At 51.2% G+C, this 22,500-nt stretch overlaps 4 protein-coding genes across 9 annotated transcripts in view; 2 read left to right on the top strand and 2 right to left on the bottom strand.

Annotated features, from left to right (window-relative positions):
* LOC118225974 (E3 ubiquitin/ISG15 ligase TRIM25-like) overlaps window positions 1-22,500 on the bottom strand; it is a 487,938-nt gene that overhangs the window by 342,257 nt on the left and 123,181 nt on the right. The window lies entirely within an intron of this gene.
* On the top strand, window positions 109-10,743 carry arhgap39 (Rho GTPase activating protein 39). Of its 2 annotated transcripts, none has more exons than XM_035415275.1 (6): window positions 109-155; window positions 4,179-4,252; window positions 6,806-7,005; window positions 7,885-7,976; window positions 9,223-9,392; window positions 9,993-10,743. In XM_035415275.1, exons 1-6 carry the CDS (start codon window positions 131-133, stop codon window positions 10,185-10,187), a joined length of 756 nt encoding a protein of 251 aa, XP_035271166.1. In that variant the 5' UTR covers window positions 109-130; the 3' UTR covers window positions 10,188-10,743. The 2 variants fall into 2 exon arrangements, with proteins under 2 accessions (XP_035271166.1, XP_035271165.1); XM_035415274.1 differs by having other exon boundaries at window positions 140-216.
* On the bottom strand, window positions 17,940-19,924 carry LOC118225110. Its single transcript, XM_035413148.1, has 4 exons — window positions 19,689-19,924; window positions 18,882-19,072; window positions 18,309-18,632; window positions 17,940-18,257 (listed from the first exon to the last, which is right to left on the bottom strand). Exons 1-4 carry the CDS (start codon window positions 19,870-19,872, stop codon window positions 17,940-17,942), a joined length of 1,017 nt encoding a protein of 338 aa, XP_035269039.1. The 5' UTR covers window positions 19,873-19,924.
* gfus (GDP-L-fucose synthase) overlaps window positions 19,959-22,500 on the top strand; it is a 6,413-nt gene continuing 3,871 nt past the window's right edge. For 4 of the 5 annotated variants that reach the window (XM_035415086.1, XM_035415088.1, XM_035415089.1 and 1 more), the window contains exons 1-7: window positions 19,959-20,113; window positions 20,957-21,111; window positions 21,273-21,387; window positions 21,579-21,707; window positions 21,862-21,935; window positions 22,187-22,320; window positions 22,460-22,500. The exon at window positions 22,460-22,500 is cut by the window's right edge and continues 24 nt beyond it. In XM_035415086.1, coding sequence (XP_035270977.1) covers window positions 20,963-21,111; window positions 21,273-21,387; window positions 21,579-21,707; window positions 21,862-21,935; window positions 22,187-22,320; window positions 22,460-22,500 — 642 coding nt within the window. In that variant the 5' untranslated portion in view covers window positions 19,959-20,113; window positions 20,957-20,962. The remainder of the gene's footprint in view (window positions 20,114-20,956; window positions 21,112-21,272; window positions 21,388-21,578; window positions 21,708-21,861; window positions 21,936-22,186; window positions 22,321-22,459) is intronic. The other variant, XM_035415090.1, reaches the window with a different exon arrangement.

Genomic DNA, 22,500 nt, shown 5'->3' on the forward strand with positions numbered 1-22,500 from the left:
CCAATCAACGACACCAAGGGTGAGGGGGCGGGGCGGGGGGGCGGGGGCTACATCTACCGCCACATGGACCCGCTCAACGACACCAAGGGTGAGGGGGCGGGGGGGGGGGGGGGGCTACATCTACCGCCACATGGACCCGCTCAACGACACCAAGGGTGAGGGGGCGGGGGGGGGGCTACATCTACCGGCACATGGACCCGCTCAACGACACCAAGGGTGAGGGGGCGGGCCGGGGCGGGGGGGCGGGCCAGGGGGTGGGGCCAGGGGGCAGGGTTCCGTGGGGACCGGGCTGCAGTCACAGTGGGGGGAGTTTTGGGGCCACACACGCACACATACATACACACACACAAACACAAACACGCACACATACACAAACGCACACACACACACGCACACACGCACACACAAACACACACACTCACACACACCCTGCCCTTCCTGGGATCCCACCTGAGAGCTACCATGTTGAATGCGATGGTTGGGCCAGAGCGTCTCAATCAACAGTGCAGCTGACAGGAAGTGGCGTGCTGCCCCCTGGAGCGAGGAGGGGGAAGTGCAGCTGGGCGGGTTTATTCTGCCTTCCGCACCAGCTGACAGGAAGTGGCGTGCTGCCCCCTGGAGCGAGGAGGGGGAAGTGCAGCTGGGCGGGTTTATTCTGCCTTCCGCACCAGCTGACAGGAAGTGGCGTGCTGCCCCCTGGAGTGAGGAGGGGGAAGTGCAGCTGGGCGGGTTTATTCTGCCTTCCGCACCAGCTGACAGGAAGTGGCGTGCTGCCCCCTGGAGTGAGGAGGGGGGAGTGCAGCTGGGCGGGTTTATTCTGCCTTCCGCACCAGCTGACCTGGAAGTAACGAGATCCTGAGTTAAACTGGCGGAAATCATTACAGCGTTTCAGACCTCTCTTTCGACACACTCCCTCCCTCCATCTCACCCCCGCTCCCCCCTCCCCTTCGCTCTGTCTCTTTCCCTGTCCTCGCCCATCCCACCTCTCTCTCTCTCTCTATATCTCTCACTTTCTCTCTCTCACTTTCTCTCTCTCAGGTCAGCTGGGTTCATGGTTTTATTGCTCTTGACTTCATTAGATCGGAATGTGCTGCCAGAACAGTGATGTCACTTATATTATTAAATGATGACAAAAGCGGTGATTATGGAAGCGCAATATTGATCCTTTTTCTTTTTAAAAAAAAGTCAGTGTGTGACCAGCAGTGTTCCTGTGGTCAGCAGAATCTGCCCCTTCCCTCCGGTTACACCCAGCTGCTGCGTTTAGGGTTCCATCTCCCTCTCTCTCTCTCCTTCTCTCTCTCCTTCTCCCTCCCTTCCTCTCTCTCTCTCACTCTCTCCTTCTCCCTCCCTCCCTCTCTCTCCTTCTCCCTCCCTCCTTCCCTCCCTCTCTCTCTCCCTCTCTCTCTCCTTCTCTCTCTCCTTCTCCCTCCCTCTCTCACTCTCTCTCCTCCTCCCTCCTCCCTCTCCCTCTCTCTCTCTCTCTCTCTCTCTCTCTCTCTCTCTTTCCTAATCCTCTGTCTGCCAGCCTCAGACCGAAGGGTCTGCAGCTTCACAGCCTTGCCCTGTGTGGCCAAATCAAAGGTGACAAAAGACACCAGACAATAAGCGATCTCTAGAGGGTGGGGGTGGGGGAGCATTACTGATTGTATAGGTAGTCGTGCTAATGACAATAAAACTCACTGAATTAAAAGCTAAAGGATCATTATCACAGTCCTCTCTCTCTTTTTGTAATTCTCTCTCCCCTACTTCAGCGACGCTCACCCAAATTCAGAAGTCCTTCACTTGACCAAAAGAAAAAAAAAACTCAACACTCAGGAGGACAGAATCAGTATGAACAACGACACCATTAGCCATCTTTGCTCGGTGGCAGTATGTAGGTTTAGGAAAATTACAGAAACACCTAAAATGCATAAAGGAATTAAAGCTGTTTTTAGGGAAACCAGAGTGGAGAAATGTCTTTATCTCCCTCAGTTCTCTCTGTAGCTGAGAGAGAAACGCATACAGCACTGGATGTGTTTCCTGTACTGCACCTTATTCAGAGCAGACTAATATGACTCAGACAATCACTGCATAATGGTGCTACTAATGTGTATTTATGACCTGGATGCCTCTCATCACATCTCATCCATTATCTTCCCTGTGTGTGTGTGTGTGTGTGTGTGTGTGCGTGCTTGTGTGTGTGTGAGTGTGTGTGAAAAGGGCCTAGGTATGTTTTTTTATATAATAATCCAGTTGTATGTCTCCTTTAAATCTGTCATAGTGACAACATAAACACATTCCTCAACTCCTGTCATGGTGACCTTTGAACTGCATAATTGAGAGCCTGCCATTATGACATCATAAACGCATTCTTCAACTCCCGTTGCAGTGACATCACAAACGCGCATTAGAGCCCCTGTCATGATGTCATAATGACACCGCATGTACATTCTGGAACCGCTGTCAGGTATAACCAAAGCGCCTGCACGTCCTGTTTCAGTGGGTGGAGGGGCTACAGGTCCCATGTAAGGTCCTGTGATTCAGCCAGGATGCAGCATTTGCCTTCTCTGGCCCAGAGCACAGAGAAACACCGACACTTTACCATCACCTGCAGCCTATTAGCCTCTCTGCAATGAGGATGGTGCTCTCTGATTGGCTCTGGGGATTGGGTTGTAGCCCCCGGATTGGAGGACGTTGTGCTCGAGTCTTCTTTTTTTCTCTCTCTCTCCCTCTGACCTCCTCTCCTCCTCCCACTGTTTTCTCTCTCTCTCTCTCTCATCTGCTGTGCCTCTTCTTGTCCCTGTTTCACTGTCTCTCTAATTCCCTCTCGCTCGCTTTTATTCTCTCTCTCCCACTTTCTCTCGCTCGTTCTCGCTTTTATTCTCGCTACGCATCAGAAAAGGGCAAATCAATGCTCTCCACAGCAGGCCTCTGCATTGTTCAGAAGGGTCTCACTTGTGTGGGAGGTTTGATCAGCAGAGAGGGATGGGGCAGGGCTTTATTTAGCATGCGGCTGGGTCGCGTTTGGGGCTGCTGGTAGTGTGTGTGGAAGGATCTGAGAATGAGGGGTGGCTTTGGCGCAGGAAGAGGGGGGGGTGGGAGGGAGCAGGAGGAGGTGCACTGCTGAAGGAGATTAGAGGTACAGCACTGATTAAATCTGTCCTCCTTCTTTCCCTCCTACTCTCTCTCCCCCCAGTTGTTTTCCTGTCGAAACCAGCACACCTGTTTTTGCCCACCTCACCAGCGCCTATGTAACGCTGGCCCAGTAAACACATTCTAGAATTCTTGCGGCAGTGACATCATAGGCACATTTCAGAACCCCTTGCTGTAGTGACCTCATAAACATATTCTGGAACTCTGGCTATAGTGACATCACAGACATGTGCTAAGAACTCCTGCTGTGGTGGCATCATGAACAAGTCCGAGGACTCCTGTTCTAATAAACACATCCCTGAACTCCCGCAAACCATAAAAGCAAGGCCATAAACACATTCTGGAACTGTTGTCAGGGGACTCCCACTGTGTTAGAAATAAAGCTAGAGAAGTCCATTATAGAGCATTATTTTATCTCCCACTTAATAAATGCCTGAGTGAGTGAATACAGCTGCTGTTTGGTTCGGTGTGATGCTGTGTATCACACACAGTCTGGGCACTGCAGGGACAGGCCAAGCCATCCCCGTTAGAAACAGGCCCAGCCTGGACCAGCACGTTCCGGACAGGCTGGTCTGCTTGGAGCTGAACGCGATGGGCGACTTTCACAGCAATGTGTCAGGGCCTGTGTGAGTGAATAAAGCCGCTGTTCAGGGCCTGTTTCAGGGCCTGTCACGCTGTTATCATGAGCCAGCTTCACCTGAGCATCTGGATCTTTTTTTTTTTTGGTATGTTTGTAATATGAAACTTTTATTTTTCTGCTGCCATCTTGACCAGGACTCCCTGGCAGAAGAGATACTGTATCTCAATGGGACCTTCCTGGTTAAATAAACGATAATAAATAAATAAATAAATAAAAGCTCTATTGAGAGAGGATGGGGGATAGAGAAGATGATAATCTGGGTGTCATGTTTTAAAGCTCTGTTTCTCTCTAAACTCACTTTTGTCTGCAATCGTGCTGTGACTGCTCCCATGTTCCCAGTCCCCCATGTGTATTTTGTGTGCTCATTCTAACACGCGTATGCCTGTGTTTTGTCTGTGTGTTCCAGGGGTTGCCATCAGCAGCTACGCCAAGTACTGCTACCGCAAACTACAGAAGGCTGCACTGACTGGCGCCAAGAAGGTGTGTGTGTGTGTGTGTGTGTGTGTGTGTGCGTGTGTGTATGTGTGTGTGTGTGTGTGTGTGTGTGTATGTGTGTGTGTACGTGTGTGTGTGTGTGTGTGTGTGTGTGTACGTGTGTGTGTGATAAGGTCTGTTCTTATAACTGTAACTTAATATTTCTGTATTGTTCTGTTCAGTAGAGTAATCCAGAGACTGTTCTGTTCAGTATAGTAATCCAGAGAATGTCCAGTAAAGATGGAACTATCCTGTGTTGACACTGTCATTGTACCAATGGCACCATAGCCCCACCCCTCCACCCTCCTCACCAGCAGTTCCTCCTAATGTGCATTTTCTCCAGTGCATATTTAAGGGTGTATTGGGGGGGGGGGGGGGGGGGGTTGGTTCATGTTCTACTGTAATTAACAGTCAGACGTTTCACTAATTGCCTGAGAACATTTTTTTTCTGTGCTAATGGTCCTCTGGGCTTCAGTAGGTCCTTATTTTCCTCATAATTAAGAACCTCTCCTCATGCTGCTGGTTTTTGATTAAGAATTCAATAACAATCTCTTTTATTTTTTAGTTTTATATACCCAAATCTGAAATTGCTGTACAGCTGCTGGAATTTTAAAGCTGTCACTGAGAGCACATGACAACTGACAGATGTGCAGAACCAAACGGAGTTAAATTAATAAAATATAAATTAACATAAATAATGTTCAATAAATAGGTGAGTTAAAAAAAACCCAGATAACCCTTTTTTTTGTTCCAAATTTAGTTCAGATGAAGGGTATCTTGCCGCTGGTGTGATAACAGCATTAAATTTAAATTTCTTTAATCGATTTATTTCTTGCAGTTCATCTGTCCAGCCTCTGATGCGTAAATGAAATATCTGACATTTGAGAAAAAAGAGGGGAAAAGGAAGATAAACGTGTAATAAAAATATCAGCGAACGCACAGAGGCTGTTTGGCCTTTTATGAGCCAACTGAAGTGCTGTCCTTCTGAGTGTGATATAAATAAAGTTATGATGATTGAATTTCCATTAAAATGAAAGAGACCCTTTAGACTCATAGGCTGCTGGCAGGGTGTGGGGGTTCTGCGTTTGGGGTTTGGATGTGTTGTTTTTTTTTGGGGGGGGGGGGGGGGGGGGGGTTATTTTTATCTTGTAAAACTCCAGTTGTGTCTGTAGGCTGCTCTGGCCTCAGTGCTGCAGCATCTTTTCGGTAAATCGGGTAGTGGTGGGGGGGGGGGGGGGTGTACTGAGGCGCCAGGCGATGCCACAGTCAGGACCCCACACCTGCCCCGAGCCCCAAAACACACCCTCTGGGGTACATTAGGGAACACCCCAAAACACACCCTCTGGGGTACGTAATTCTACTGAGGGAGAGATGGAGTGAGAGAGAGAGTGAGATGGAGAGAGAGTGAGATAGAGAAGGAGATAGGTCGTGTTGGCACGGGATAGAGAGGGAGAGAGGAGGAGTGAGAGGTAGACAGGCAGAGGGAGATTGGTCGTGTGGGCGTGGGATGGAGAGGGTGAGAGATGGAGTGAGAGGGAGAGAAGGAGTGAGAGAGAGAGGAGTGAGAGACAGACAGGCAGAGGGAGATTGGTCGTGTGGGCGTGGGATGGAGAGGGTGAGAGATGGAGTGAGAGGGAGAGAGAGGAGTGAGAGACAGACAGGCAGAGGGAGATTGGTCGTGTGGGCGTGGGATGGAGAGGGTGAGAGATGGAGTGAGAGGGAGAGAAGGAGTGAGAGGGAGAGAGAGGAGTGAGAGACAGACAGGCAGAGGGAGATTGGTCGTGTGGGCGTGGGATGGAGAGGGTGAGAGATGGAGTGAGAGGGAGAGAGGAGTGAGAGGGTGAGAGATGGAGTGAGAGGGAGAGTGAGGAGTGAGAGACAGACAGGCAGAGGGAGATTGGTCGTGTGGGCGTGGGATGGAGAGGGTGAGAGATGGAGTGAGAGGGAGAGTGAGGAGTGAGAGACAGACAGGCAGAGGGAGATTGGTCGTGTGGGCGTGGGATGGAGAGGGTGAGAGATGGAGTGAGAGGGAGAGAAGGAGTGAGAGAGAGAGGAGTGAGAGACAGACAGGCAGAGGGAGATTGGTCATGTGGGCGTGGGATGGAGAGGGAGAGAGATGGAGTGAGAGAGAGAGGAGTGAGAGACAGACAGGCAGAGGGAGATTGGTCATGTGGGCGTGGGATGGAGAGGGTGAGAGATGGAGTGAGAGAGAGAGGAGTGAGAGACAGGCAGGCAGAGGGAGATTGGTCACGCTGGCGCGGGTAAATGCTTCTCTGTGCCAGTTTGAGTGCCAGGGCCCCCGTGGCGTCGCCAGGCTGTGGTGGAGGGGACAGCAGGTGCCCCCAGCCTAATCTGTGCCAGCCTCTCAGCGTGGCACTAATGGGGGCAATTTATCACCAGCCGCACCCTCCCCTGCAAAAACCCCCCAGCACCCAATGTCCTAATACACTTCCAGCGCACCCCCCCCCCCGGCACTCAACGTCCTGACACACTTCTAGGAAGAGTGTTAGTCTTTAACCCTTTTTAACTGGGTAACCCCCGCCCCCCTCCCCTCCCCAGGGCCTGCAGAAGCCCAGTCTGGAGGAGATCAAGCACGCCCGGAACGCCATCTTCAGCCCCTCCATGTTCGGCAGCTCCCTGGAGGAGGTGATGGCCCTGCAGAAGGAGCGCTACCCGGACCGGGAGCTGCCCTGGGTCCAGACCCGGCTCTCCGAGGAGGTGCTGGGCCTCAACGGAGACCAGACCGAGGGCATATTCAGGTGAGAGAGAGACCATGCAGGTGTATCCAGGTGAGAGAGAGAGAGACCATGCAGGTGTATCCAGGTGAGAGAGAGACCATGCAGGTGTATTCAGGTGAGAGAGAGACCATTCAGGTATATCCAGGTGAGAGAGAGACCATGCAGGTGTATTCAGGTGACAGAGAGACCATGCAGGTATATCCAGGTGACAGAGAGACCATGCAGGTGTATTAAGGTGAGAGAGAGACCATGCAGGTGTATCCAGGTGAGAGAGAGACCATGCAGGTGTATCCAGGTGAGAGAGAGACCATGCAGGTATATCCAGGTGACAGAGAGACCATGCAGGTGTATCCAGGTGAGAAAGACCGCACTGCAGGTGTATTAAGGTGAGAGAGAGACCATGCAGGTCTATTCAGGTGAGAGAGAGACCGCACTGCAGGTGTATTAAGGTGAGAGAGAGACCATGCAGGTGTATCCAGGTGAGAGAGAGAGAGACCATGCAGGTATATCCAGGTGAGAGAGAGACCATGCAGGTGTATTCAGGTGAGAGAGAGACCATGCAGGTGTATCCAGGTGAGAGAGAGAGAGACCATGCAGGTGTATTCAGGTGAGAGAGAGACCATGCAGGTGTATCCAGGTGAGAGAGAGAGAGACCATGCAGGTGTATTCAGGTGAGAGAGAGGCCATGCAGGTGTATTCAGGTGAGAGAGAGAGAGAGACCACACTGCAGGTGTATCCAGGTGAGAGAGAGACCATGCAGGTGTATTCAGGTGAGAGAGAGACCATGCATGTGTATTAAGGTGAGAGAGAGACCATACAGGTGTATCCAGGTGAGAGAGACCGTACTGTAGGTGTATCCAGGTGAGAGAGACTGTAATTAATGGCTGGTTTCTCCTGCAGGGTCCCTGGTGACATTGATGAAGTAAACGCTCTGAAGCTCCAGGTGGATCAGTGGAAGGTCCCAACGGGACTGGAGGACCCTCACATCCCAGGTATCTACCCAACACCCCCCCCCCCCCCAAATCGCTCACCCTCCCTCCCAACACCCCAAATCCCCCCGCCCATCCCCCGAATCACCCACTCACCCCTGGCCCCCTCCCACGCCTGGAACCTCTCCATTTTACATTCGACCCGAGCCGGACTGCGTGGCCAAACGTAGGCTTCTTTTTGAAGGAAATAAAAGCAGTTCCTCGTAGCCTTGAAGTAATCTAAAAAAAAAAACTAAAAAAAAACAGTGGTACCCACAATACATTGGACGCAGACACATATATGCACACACACACACACACACACACACAGTTGGAGTGCCAGGTTGTCCCTGAATGAGCCCTGCTCAAATTCTTCTGCACACACACACACATATGATGGAGTGGTGTGGGGGTACCATGAGAATCTGAGGAGTGCATATTTTTGGAAAGAGCCACAGGTTTGGAGATTAATCAGAGGGGAACCCTTCCAACCCCCCCCCCCCCTCACCCCCACCCCACGGTGTCCCAGTCCTACTGATCTAGAAAAAGGACGGGGAAGGAGAGGTGAAAAGAGAGGGGGAGAAAAGGAGAGATGGAGAACTAGAATTGAACCGTTTGTCACGTCATTACAGAGATCCGTTCAGAGATGAACTGTTCAGGCCCCGCCCCCTCCCCAGATTGAACGCTGATGAAACGACACCTCAGCCGCAGACAACAAGCAAACCGTAATTAGCACAAACTGCAGTGAGCATTTAGCACCACCTGCAGGCTAGCAACCAGTAGGGCCCTAATGATCAGCGTGCAGGGAGAGAGAGAGAGAGAGAGGGGGAGGGAGGGGGAGGGCGAGGGGGAAAGAGACATAGAGAGAGAGGGGGAGGGAGGGGGAGGGGAGGGGAGGGGAGGGGGAGGGGGAGGGGGAAAGAGACATAGAGAGAGAGAGGGAGGGGGAGGGCGAGGGGGAAAGAGACATAGAGAGAGAGAGAGGGAGGGGGAGGGCGAGAGAGAAAGAGACATAGAGAGAGAGAGAGTGTGTGTGGGGGGGGGGGGGGTTGTGTTCTAAAGTTGTGCTTAATCCCTCTTGCTGAGTAGTCTTGATCTGATCACATGCCGTGGTGTCATCAAACAATTTATATTTCTTTTTAATACATTTTCAGTGTGTACCATTTCCCAGAGGGCCCTGTAGACTCTAGGCTGCGGGTGAATGCGGAGCCCAGGCGGTCTGAATGAGCGCATGGCCTCATCGGGTGCTTGTGTTTCCCCTGGCCTGCAGCCTCCCTGCTGAAGCTGTGGTACCGGGAGCTGGAGGAGCCGCTGATCCCCCACGAGCACTACGAGGAGTGCATCTCCCACTACGACAGCCCCGAGGACGCCGTCAAGGTGGTGCTGGGGCTGCCCCGCATCAACAAGCTGGTGCTGTGCTACCTCATCCGCTTCCTGCAGGTACGCGCCGCTTCCTGCCCGCCAGCCGCGTCCGCTCCCTGCGGGCCCCGTGCCACTTCCTGTCCCTCAACCTCACCCGCTTCCGCCAGTACTATACCACTTCCTGTCTGTCAACCTCACCCACTTCCTGCAGGACTGTACCACTTCCTGTCTGTCAACCTCACCCGCTTCCGCCAGTACTATACCACTTCCTGTCTGTCAACCTCATCAGCTTCCTGCAGGACTGTACCACTTCCTGTCTGTCAACCTCACCCGCTTCCGCCAGTACTATACCACTTCCTGTCTGTCAACCTCACCCACTTCCTGCAGGACTGTACCACTTCCTGTCTGTCAACCTCATCCGCTTCCTGCAGGACTGTACCACTTCCTGTCTGTCAACCTCACCCACTTCCGCCAGTACTATACCACTTCCTTTTGGTCTCCTTATTCACTTCGTGCAGTTCTGTCACTTGTTTTTCTTTGTCTCTTCACCTTTGCCTGTTCTTTCTTTCTTTTTTGCTTCCTCTCTCTCTCTCTCTCTCTCTCTGTCGCCTCTCTCCGCCTGTTCTTCACTCCCTCCATCCCCCCCCCCCCCCCTTTTCTCTCTCTCTCCTCTCTCAGGTCTTTGCCCAACCCGCTAATGTAGCAGTCACAAAGATGGACATAAACAACCTGGCCATGGTGATGGCGCCCAACTGCCTGCGCTGTCAGTCGGACGACCCGCGGGTCATCTTCGAGAACACACGCAAGGAGATGTCCTTCATCCGCGGGCTGGTGCAGAGGCTGGACACCAGCTTCATGGAGGGGATACTATAGCCCAGCGCAGACAGGAATGCCACAACACAGGGTCCCACACCACACACACACACATAAATACATTCATACACGTACATACACACCCACACACCCACACACACAGACATACACAAACATACACACACACACACACACACACACAGAATGACATTGTGGAAACGTCCCGCTGACCTGCATTTTGTATTGATTTTTTTAACTCCAGTTCTCTGAAACTCCCTCCCGAGTGGAAAGAGAAGAGAAAACTGCAGTTCATAATCAGAGTAAATTTATCACCGTCGTATTGTCGGGGGTTACAAAATTAGTGGAAATGTTTCCTAATCTTGTACAGTCACATTTGCCTGCCATTTCTCCGTCACTTTCAGCCGTACACACATCGATGCATATGAACATGTCTCATCCCATACCAGTCCACACACTGCCAAAGGAACAGAACACTCTCTCTCTCGCATGCGCACACACACACACTCACATACGCACACGTACACACAAACACACACGCACACATCATCCACTCCACACACAGGCACACACACACTCACATACACACACGTACACACACGCACACTCACACCTGAACACACACACACACACATCCACACGTACACACACCTGCACACATACATGCACACACACTCACACACACACCCATGTACACACTTGCACACACACACACACACACACATTAGTTGATGTCAGTGGGGTGAAGCCTGCATGGTTCTGTTTTTGTTTTGGGGGGGTGGGTACGGGGGGTTGTGTATAGGGGCACTCAGAGATCCGATCCTCAGGTGTTCTGCTTTTAAGAGCGGTGTGACTGCCAAATAGAAACACCTGCGGAGAGACACTGTGCTCCCATAGGCCCCGCTGTTCACCTGGATGAGACTCCGCCCCCCTATTCGGCTCGTACAACCCCCCCCCCCCACTCCCATTCTCCACGTGCCACCTCAGCCCCATGTTACTGGCGGAGTGATTGACAGGTCTGGTAATCTAGGGGCAAGGCTGGCGCTGTGGGGGGGGGGGCGGGGGGGCAGAAGTTCCGGAATCCTGCGGTGCTGTGACCCCACTGTGACCCCCCCAGAACCCCGCCCCCCCCATTTCATCTGCCACAGCTGCTTTAATGCCCTGGGAAACAGGGCTACGTTTTCTTTCTCTTCTTTTCTTTCGTTGTTGTTTTTTTGTTTGTTTGTTTTGTTCTGTCTTTTTTGTTGTTTGTTGCTTTTTTACATTCATTTTTGATGTGACATTTTTGTAAATTCTTTTTAATATTTTTGTAACAAGAAAGTAGAAGGTCCTTTAAACAGCAGCCTTTTTCCAAACCCCCCTCCCCAGCAAACAGCCAAACAAAACCCCCTGTTTCCTCTCTCTCCACCTTCCTCGCCCCCCCCCCCCTTCTCTCAGTTAGGTGATTTTGTTTTAGCCCAACCCCCTCCCTATCCACTAATCACAGTTCTGAACGTGTCTCAAGAGTTTAAATACAGTTTCTGTCTGTTCATCTGTCAGTCCGTCTGTCAGCCTGTCTGTCAGTCCATCTGTCAGTCCGTCTGTATCAAACCTGGCTGGCTGAGTTGGCACATACGGCTGCCCTGGGATTTCAAATTGTCCTCTGAAGGTTGTGATATTTAAATTAATTTAATTTTCTGTGTTTATTGTATATAACAGGAATTTTGTCTCTTTTTAATCCATTGTTTTATGTAATTTATTTCTATTTATTTGAGCAAGCTTTCCACAAATGCCTTTTGAGATGGGCCGAAGTTGCATGTGTATGTGTGTGCTTTGTGTATGTGTATGTGCGTACGTGTGTGCGTTGTGTGCTTCGTGTATGTGTGTGCGTGTGCGTGCATATGTATGTGCTCATCTGTGCGTGCGTGCGTGCGTTTGTGTGTATGCAGGCGTGCGTGCATGCGTGTGTGCGTTTGTGTGTATGCAGGCGTGCGTGCATGCGTGTGTGTGTATGTTTGTGTGTGTATGCGTGTGTGTGTGTGTGTGTGTGTGAGAGAGGGTGCGTGTGTGTGTGTGCGTGCATGCGTGTGTGTGTGTATGTTTGTGCCTGTATGTGAAGGTCGTACATACGAGTGCACTGGAGTGTGTGTGCACATTTTGCACGTTACTGCGTGTCTTATGTGAGTATTTGGATGTGAAATGTCTTAAAGGAGGACCATACCACAGGGACAGACTGACTACAGGAAGCTAGGCAGAGCAGTGCTCACTGCTGATTGGATGCCGGTCCAACCCCCTCACTCCCCTCTTGCCAAAATGGGCGGGGATACTAGTCAGTGTCATGAGAGCCAACTGGGTACATAAATAAACTCACAGCTTAAACTCCACCCATTCAGCTTTCTGTGGCAACACTGGACACTCCTGCACACACACACACACACACACACACACACACACACACACACGCACATACACACACACACACACACACACACACACACACACACGCACACACACACACACACACACACACACACACACACACACACTCACACACACACACACACACGCACACACACACACACACACTCACACACGCACCCTCTCTCACACACACACACGCACATACACACACTCACACACGCACCCTCTCTCACACACACACACACACACACACACTCACACACGCACCCTCTCTCACACACACACACGCACATACACACACACACGCGCACACATACACACACACACCCCCACACACACTCACACACACACACATACACACACACACACTCACACACGCATACACATACACACACACACACACACACACTCACACACGCACCCTCTCTCACACACACACACGCGCACACATACACACACACTCGCACGGACGTTGGTTGACGCTCACCTTCGCCCGCTCACACCAGCCACACAGGTGACACCGTCGCAGTCGGCGTGGAAACGGAACAGTGATGTCACGGTGGGAGGGGGGCGGAGGCGGGCTAAGGGCCACGTGGAGGTCAGACACCGGTACTGCACCCCGCCCGCCCCGCCCGCCCCGCCCAGCCCTCACTGACACGAGGCCGAACTGTCATGACCCAAGTGTACATTCAGCCACCTGTACAGACCAGATGTAAAAATTGAGTAAATAAAAATACCTTTAAAAAAAAAAAAAAAAACAAACACCGCAAAAGTTAACAAAGCAGTAAATGTAATTATAATGACAATAGCAATGGAACTAGTCCTACGAACAGGGTGTCTTTTTTTGTTTTGTTTGTTTTTTTGTTTTTTTGGTATGTTGCCATTAAATTTTGTGTGTTGGAAACAGCTATGCTCGTGTGAACCGAGGTCTCCACCTGTGTGTGATTTTAACCCCGCGTGGGACAGAACTGAACATTTTTGGCCCTGGTGGAAGAGAGAATGAAATGTGTCCCCCCACCCCCACCCCCCTCCCCCTCCCCCTCTTCCGCCTAACCCCTTGAAAAGCAAAGCGGATCCAGAGATCAGCGTTACTACGGAGACAAAGCCCTCGCTGCTTTCGTGACCTGGAAGTGAAAAAATCTGCTAAGGTCAGGACTGGACGGAAGCAGTGGGCAGCGGGCGTCTCTGTCTGGCGGTGCGGGGCGAGAGCTCAGCGGTTGTTTTCAGTGAATTTAAGATCGCCGCGGGTTACGGAACACTGTAGTGACATGACATTGGCTCAGCCAGCTGACCAATCACAGTCAGGGAGGGCACAGTCTGGAACGCGTCTGGATGCCTATAGGCCCATGTCCATGTGTCGTTCAAAAAATTAAAAAAAGAAAAGAAAAGGAAAAGATTTTGGGAACATGAAAACAGATTTTAAAAAATCTAATATTACAGTTGAGCTACTTTTAGCTTTTTACAAAAAAAAGATGTTTCCTGGAAGAGATTTTTTTTTTGTGTTCCTGTTATTTTCTATAGAACTGATGTTCATTTTTTTAATTTGCTAATGCTGTTGATGTTCCTATGACAAGTTTTGTCCATATGGTTGTAATTATTAATATAAATATTTTTGACAGAGGGGTGTGAGACTACAGTGAGACTGCCCTGCCTCACAGCCAACACCCTCTAACAGCACCCCCCCCCGTCCTCCCCCCCCCCCCGACCCCAACACACCGCATACCCCACACACATCCGCTAGGGCCTACCCCTCCTCCCCATACTGAAGGTTTCCATTTTAAAATACCGGTGTCACATTCGGTTAGGGGAGAAAACAAGGCATTGTTTAATAAATTATTGAAATGTGAACTTGTGTCTGTACAGATTTTATTTTTCATTTCCGATTCCTTCATTCTTCTAACAAAAAACAAAACAAAACAAAAAACAATTGTAACACATTCCCCAGCTGTGTAGGCATCCTCTTCACCTTCCGTACAGCGTTGCCATGGCGATGATGATGGATCCTCAAGCGCACACTAACAAGGTCGGGGATCCTGGAATCTGGCCCTGGAGGCCAGCAGCCCCTCCCCTCAGATCTGGACTGAGGTAGCCGTGGGACGCCAGGTGAGCAGGACCTCTGGCCGATCGGTGACCTTTATTTAATCAGCACTGCTTAAATAATCGTGGACAAAATGTGCTTTGTTTTCCATGCAGTTACATGCAAATTGCATTGGCACATTTTCATTGTTTAAACACTACACATATACTGTGCAATTATACATGTGCTATTGTCTCTCCCTCTCTTGTTCTCCCCACCTTTCGGTATTTGATTCATTTTACCATTTTGGCCAAGATGCCTAGCAAAAAAAAAATTTAAAAAAAAAAAAGAGATTTGGAGTTGCGTTCAAATTAGCTTTAAAGAATGTGACAATTTTGTCGAAATTCCAAATGGCAAAAACGTGTTTTAAGTGGAGACGCGGGTACGTCAACAACGGTGCAATACGTCCGTGCGTAAATCTCTGGGTAAACTTCTGCAGAAAGGCTTATAAAACTCCAAGGTACTGCTTTTGTCAATTTTTTTTTAAAGGCCTTGATGATTATTGAATGTTTTTTCCCAGAAGAAGAGAAGACTAAAATTACTACTTGCTATGACCGTGTGTTATGACTGTAATGCTGACCTTCATCGGGGCATAAAGACACACAGAGACTGCTGACTGTCTGTAGGCTAAGCCTGTGAACAGGACGAACATGCCAAACATACGTGTTATTAACTATTAAATAGGCCTAGTGTACCCGTTTATTCCCGTCTAATGTGCTTAAACCAAGGCTATTCTACGTAGTAGGAAGCCAAGATAATGGGCTGCATCATTCCCAAGGCCAAGACAACTGATTAGGGTTTGTTTTAACATGCGTTCACGGGAACACTGCAGCCCTGGAGGTTTCGAAATAAATCCGTGCGAACACCCCCGCCGTTTTCCCCGGTGGGGGAGGTCTCCTGACGCACTTGCCCCGCAGAGTGACACTGCCCCGTGCCACAGCCCTGGATATTATAGAAACGGCGCGCTCCTGCAACCGAACGAGATGTTCCGTGATGCCAACCCGCTGGAAGAATGGTTGTTATTATTATTATTAGTATTTCTGCGTCCTTCTGTTTGTCTCTAAGATGGTGTGGGCTTTGCTTTATGTATTTGTCTCAGGTCTAGCCGCCGGGCGCGGTCGCAGATTTACGGCAAAGGATACGACGTTACGGTGTTCTACAGCTGGTGTTGGCGTGTTTTTCACCGAACAATGACGTAAAACAAATGTCGGCAAAGAACATAAATATAGGCTGTTTGTTGGAAGCCGGATTTTGTTCCGTTGAAAGACGTTAACATCACGTTAAGCATGACAAGGTTAATTGGGAGTCAATGTTAGCATTTGGCATGCATTCCAGTTGCACACAATTCTAATTAGGCTACTATCACTAAGAATTTCGCTTTTAAACAAAGACACGAATTAAGATCTTATACAAAAGCACCTCTTGGTTTAAGAAGCTCTTTGATGTTCCGCTGCTGTGGTTCATTAGTGCCGTGTCAGCTGGTCTTCAGACAAGCGGACCGTGATAATTAATTCATGAAGATGTTAATTGCTTCGCGTTTTTTGAAGACTTGACACGCCACCTGCCCGCGTGCGGGGTGACCCCCGAATTAATTAGCTCGGGAAAACGCGCCTCCCCCGTTTCCGCGGCGTCAGCTGCATCATGGGAAAATCTCCCGTCAGTCAGTTCATTGGTAAAAACTCTTGAGCGGTAATGATCATAATCAAACCGATTTAGGACCAGGACGTGCTCGCAGCAGGGGGAGGAGCCAGACGTTCAGTCGTCCGGCGTGGCGTGGGCAGTCCGATGATCTTCTGATGGTATGAACAGACGGGGGCCTTGTTGGCCTGGTAGGCCTGGAGGTTATGATTTTAATCACAAAATGACAATACATTTAACTAATTTAATTTCTGGGTTGTCCAGTGGGTTGGAAGACCAGAAGTTGGAACAATGTCCCCACCACAATTTCTGAGGGTTTTGGGCAGGCAATTCTAGCTGAATGGGTAAGAATGAGTGCTGCAGTAGATACATTTATTTTAAAAAAATAAAATAAAATAATTAAATACAATACAAACTTGACCCAATTTCTACAAACTGTTTATTTCTGCAGTGTTTACACTTTTGGATGACAGTACTCTCAAAGGTCCAGTGAAAATGAAGAAAGCTGAATTTGTCAGCGTTCTGAGACCAGACACAGAAGAAATCTTCAGCTCACCCACACTCAGCACACCGCTACTCTACGAGCGAACCTTGCCCTTCGTTCTACTGCACGCCACCGGCGACAGACGTCTTCAGCTAAGACAAACACGTGGACTGCAGGGAAGGGGACACTGCGTTGCCCGCTTGTTAATGAGAAAGTCCCAGCGAGAGGCGACTGAGAGGGTGAAATGGCGGGGCACGCCAGCGCGTGCATCGTCTCGGTTCAGCGCACGGTTCACACGCGAAGCGTCTTCAGGCCTGACAGAGGGCTGCTGGGAGACGCAGGGCTACATGCTGGAGACCAACAGACCTCCAGCTCCGTTTTTCAGATGAGAAGCTGCTCACAGACCTGACTTGTATCTCGCTCTCTCGCTCGCTCACCTCACTCAGTCACACACACTCAGTCACGCATTCACTCAATCACACACACACACACACACACACACTCAAGTCACTCACACTCTCTCTCACACACACACACACACTCAGTCACGCATTCACTCACTCACTCACACATTCACTCACTCAATCTCTCACCTTTAGCAGGCCGAAGACTCTCCACAAGGGGGAGCAATTAGCACTCAAGCAGCTGAAGTTAGTGAGATGCCTCGCGTCAATGACACCGCATGTCCTCGCTACCCTGCCAAGGTAAGAATCCAGCAGCAACGCTTGTGAATGTGCCCCAACAGAGAAGCCCTAAATTTGCTTCAACGGCAGGACCTCTCTGTGACATGAAAGAAGTGCCAGTGGCCAGTGGCAGACTCTGGTTTGGGGATGTGTGGAGCGTACGACACACTCAGTGATACACCTCAGGACCATGATGAGTAGAATCAGGTTCTGGCGAATCGCTGTAGCGTGTTTTCCAGATCCGTCCGCCCGCACGTGGCGTCAAACTGCCCTCCACCATTTCAGAAGCAGCTCACGACACCTGTCACCTGTCCCAGGGCCACACAGCAGCACCCTCTGGTGGAAGAAGGTGGCTATTACTCTGATCAGTGCCCTCTGGTGGAGGAAGGTGGGTATTACTCTGAGCAGCGCCCTCTGGTGGAAGAAGGTGGCTATTACTCTGAGCAGCGCCATCTGGTGGAGGAAGGTGGGTATTACTCTGAGCAGCGCCCTCTGGTGGAGGAAGGTGGGTATTACTCTGAGGGCTCCAGAGATCGTGGGCTGCTCTTCAGCACCTGCAGAGAGGGGTTCCCCCTGTCCGCGTGGGGGTACGAGGAGGAGGAGGAAGGCATCTGCAGGTGCAGGAAGGCAGGGTCCGGGGGGAGCTCTGTGTCCAGGGGCAGGCCGTCGGGGGAGGGGGGTCCAGCGGACGACGGGAACGGGGAGGACAGGCCGAACTGCGCCTGGAACAGAATGTTCTGGATCTGCAGCTTGGCGTACTGCTTGGCGCGCAGGTCCCCCACCAGCCGCAGCTCATTGGCCACGTGCCTGCCGAACACGTCGTCCACGTCCTCCCGAGGCGGGGGTGGGGCGGGGGCCGGGGCCGTGGGAGGGGGCGGGGCGGCGGGGGCCAGGGGGGCGGGGACGAGGGAGGCGGTCGCCGCGGTGGTCTTGTAGGCCCGCACGGCCTCGCGCAGAAGCAGGTCCTCCCTGTGGCGCTTCGCACCGCAGAGGGGCGGGGTCTCCACGGCCCGCCTCCGGGCCACCCGAACCTCCGGGAAAGAGCTCAGGCTCCATCTCAGGCCGGGGGCGGGGCCGGGGGCGGGGAGGGGCGGAGGAGGAGGAGTGGGTGGGGCAGGGCTGATCACCACAGGGCTTAGGGCCTCCGTTTGCTCCACCTCTCCCTCCAGCTCCACCTCCACCTCACCGTTCTCCTCCCTCAGCTCCTGCAGCATGAGTGTGTGTGTGTGTGTGTGTGTAGGAGAGGGTGTGTGTGATTATGTATGTGCAGGAGAGAGTGAGAGTGTGTGTATAGGAGTGTGTGATTGTGTATGTGCGTGAGAGAGATGGAATGAGAGAAAAAGACTGCGGTTATGATTTCATTCATATTACAGCTTTAAAATTCCTTTTCTCACAGCCAGTTATTATCATCATCATTATTATGGTGATGGTGATGACGATGATGAGGAGCTCACCTGTGTGTGGGACTTGCGGGGCACCACATGCGGGCTGAGGAAGTGGTCCATGAAGTGGAAGTAGGGCCACTGCGAGCGGTAGACCTCCCCGCCCCCGGCGGCCGCCGCGCGGACGCGCGAGCGCTTCACCTTGGCCAGCTCCTTGCTGTAGTACGTGCGCAGGTTCATCAGCTTCTTGTTCACCTCGTGCACTGCGGACGGAAGGACGGACCGAGCGAGCAAGCGTCAGGCAGACGGACCGGTGACCTTTCAGCCGAAAATAAACCCAATCTTAAATCTTGACTTCCCCATCAGGCCTGAGCCAAATGACTTAAACCCTTTAGCTGGTTAGCAGTAAAATAAATAAATAAAAACCAGGGTAAACAAGGCATGCAGGAAAAATATGGGATTATTTTTATTCAATGTAAGGTAACAGACACACATACGCAGCGCTTCTGCGTTTTTCTACATAGCTGGCATCTACTTACACGAACCGAAGCAGTTCTGATTAAGCACCTTGCGCAAGGATACAACAGTGTGTCCCATCCGGGAATCAAACCTGCAACCTTTAAGTTACGAGCCCACTTCCCGACACATTATGCTATATGAATTATGCCACATTGTGGCGCAGCTGGGCATGCTAGCTAATGTTAGCTGTCCGGCTATGCATTGACATATGTACCGCTAAAGTAAAGTAACAAGCGATAGAGGTGGTAATAATTTAAAACATGCTGCGCTGGTTGTCGCGGTTCTGTCCGCGTGCAAACTGAGCTAGAGACACGGCAGTGCGGTGATGTTTACGTTTGCGGCGGCAATTCCCACACTCACCGGGCGCGGCGAGCTTCGCGCTCAGGCGGACGAGCGCGGCCTGTCTCATCGCCTTGTTGTGGTAGTCCCGGTTGCTGATGTTCCACAGCACGTCCTCGATCTTGTACAGGTCGATCAGCTCCAGAACCCGCAGCCGGTTCCAGGGAAACTCCATCTGCACGCCCTGCTCCATGAAAGCCGCCATAGCTTGTCCGTCACGTGACAATCGCCGCGGTCCGTCACGTGACCGCCACTTTCTTTCCGGCCGCATTGTCGACTGTGGGAAAATTAACCTACAGTACCCAAGCGCCTTTGCGGTTCTTAGCTCTCGAAACGTGCCTCGAGTTGTTTGAGTAAGGCGTCGTTAGTGTTGCACATCCGGAAGGACAGTATCGTTTATAAAGAGAAAGATCCTGGGCTTTGTGCTTTTTTTGTATGCGTGAAGGGTAAGTTAGAACAAGCTTTTTTTGCGGTTTTGTAATAATTAACATTAACTGTTAATTGTGGAGCTGGGGCAGTGTCAGTTGACATGACGATGGCTATTGCTAACAATAGTTCGCTGTTGAAGTTGGCTTGCAAGCTGCGGTCAGTGGTGCCATGACTGGCAAGTCAAAACCGTGTTACTTTATTTGCACTTTATTTGTACTTTAGCTGTTAGCTAACTAGCATGTTTGCTTGATGGTTTAACCGATCAACAGGTCGAGCCGTGTTAGCCAGTTAAATTTGTCAGGACAAATGCTATCAGTATTTAAATGACAATGAAATAGCAACACTATGTATTAACTTGGACCGTGGATAACCCTAAACAGGATGGTTAAGATTTAGTGCTGAATCAGACTCTGTCCAGGATTCAGTTTCGGTAGTTTTGTAATACACCTGTAATTTTTTGCGCTGACGAATTTAATTACGTTCATGCGGATTTACTTTCCCATAAAATTAGGACACCATTTACTTGCTTTTTATTTTCAGTTGGCTTAGGGCTGTTTTATCCATTTTTTTATTAACATTTATTTGTCTCAGTGACAGATGAACAAATCTGTCTCCAGTACGAGTTTTGTGAACGGATGAATATGTCAAAAGTGCGCAAATGTTTTTCGCATTGCTGGCTTTCCTTGTAATGATAAATATACTTGTCGGTCGGAATGAATGGCCCCCCCATTCTGTACCAACTCCAGTCTCACCCCCTTCCCTATGTAGCCCCGCCCTCTTGTTGATGTAGCCCCGCCGCTCCTCCGCACCCATTCCTCTCCAAAACTGAAACCTGTCCCGCGTCTCTTCCCCCCCGCCAGGTGCAGATGGAATCGGGGGCGGGGCCGATGCGGGTGCTGGTGACGGGCGGGACCGGCCTGGTGGGCCGGGCGATCGAGCGCGTGGTGAGCGAGGAGGGCGGGGCGCGGGACGGCGAGCGGTGGACGTTCCTCTCCTCGCGGGACGCCGACCTGACGTGAGTGTGCCAGCAGGGCGGCGCTGCAGCGCTCACACAGGCCTGGGGGGGGGCGGGGGCGGGGGGGGTTGCGGGTTTGACTCCCAGCGAAAGATGGCACGTGACCGATGACCCAGTTTTTCAGGCTTTTTGTAATTTAAAAAAAACATTTTTTGACACAGAGATGCGGCGGAGACGCGGGCCGTGTTCGAGAAGCACCGCCCCACCCACGTGATCCACCTGGCGGCCATGGTGGGGGGGCTGTTCCGGAACATGCGCCAGAACCTGGACTTCTGGGTAAGAGGTTGTGGCCGCTGGGATGCAGTTTATCCACTTTCTTTACTCATTTCTATTAGTTTCACATTGCATGTGTGCCTTACATGCTGTAACTTGCAAATTGACCTGACCGTGTCTGTCTGTCTGTATGTCTGCCTGTCTGCCTGCCTGCCTGCCTGCCTGCCTGTCTGTCTGTCTGTCTGTCTGCTCAGAGGAACAACGTTCACATCAATGACAACGTGCTGCAGACGGCTCACGAGATGGGCGTGGTCAAGGTGGTGTCCTGCCTGTCCACCTGCATCTTCCCCGACAAGACCACCTACCCAATCGATGAGAGCATGGTGAGGAAAGAGGCGGAGCTTGAAGAGGCAGGCTGTGATGCCGATGATGATGTCATGAAGGGGGCGGGGTTAGTGGTGGGGTTTCTGGGGCGCTGACTCTGAAAGGGGCGGAGCTTCACTGACTGTCCGTCCCACTGTCTGGTTGTTCCTGTAGATCCACAATGGCCCCCCTCACCAATCCAACTTCGGGTACTCCTACGCCAAGAGGATGATCGACGTGCAGAACAGGTACTGCTGCTGGTGGAAGTATAAATAATAAAAGTTAAACTTTCAGGAGCTTTCTTTATCATTTAGCTAACTGTGTGTGTGTGTTTGCGTGTGCGTGTGCCTGTGTGTGCATGCATGTGTTTGTGTGCTTGTGTGTATGTGTGTGCGTGTGTGTGTGGTGTGTGTGTGTGTATGTGTGTGTGTGTGTGTGTGTGTGTGTGTGTGTGGTGTGTGTGTGTGTATGTATACGTGTATGTGTGTGTGGGGTAAAGGGGGTATTTTCAGCAGTATGGCCGTCGGTTCACGGCTGTAATTCCCACCAATGTGTTTGGTCCCCATGACAACTTCAACATCGCTGACGGGCACGTGCTTCCTGGACTCATACACAAGGCCTACATCGCACAAAGTGAGTAACACACACACACACAAACAAACGCATGCACACACACACAAACACACGCCCACACACACACACACACACACACATATATGCGTGTGTACAAACACACAAACAGTCCTTGACCCTCTCTGTTTGTCCCTATCAGAGCAGGGGTCCCCTCTGCAGGTCTGGGGGTCTGGCACCCCA

Source organism: Anguilla anguilla, chromosome 4 (genome assembly GCF_013347855.1).
Source record: "Anguilla anguilla isolate fAngAng1 chromosome 4, fAngAng1.pri, whole genome shotgun sequence".
In the NCBI taxonomy this organism is placed as follows: domain Eukaryota; kingdom Metazoa; phylum Chordata; class Actinopteri; order Anguilliformes; family Anguillidae; genus Anguilla; species Anguilla anguilla.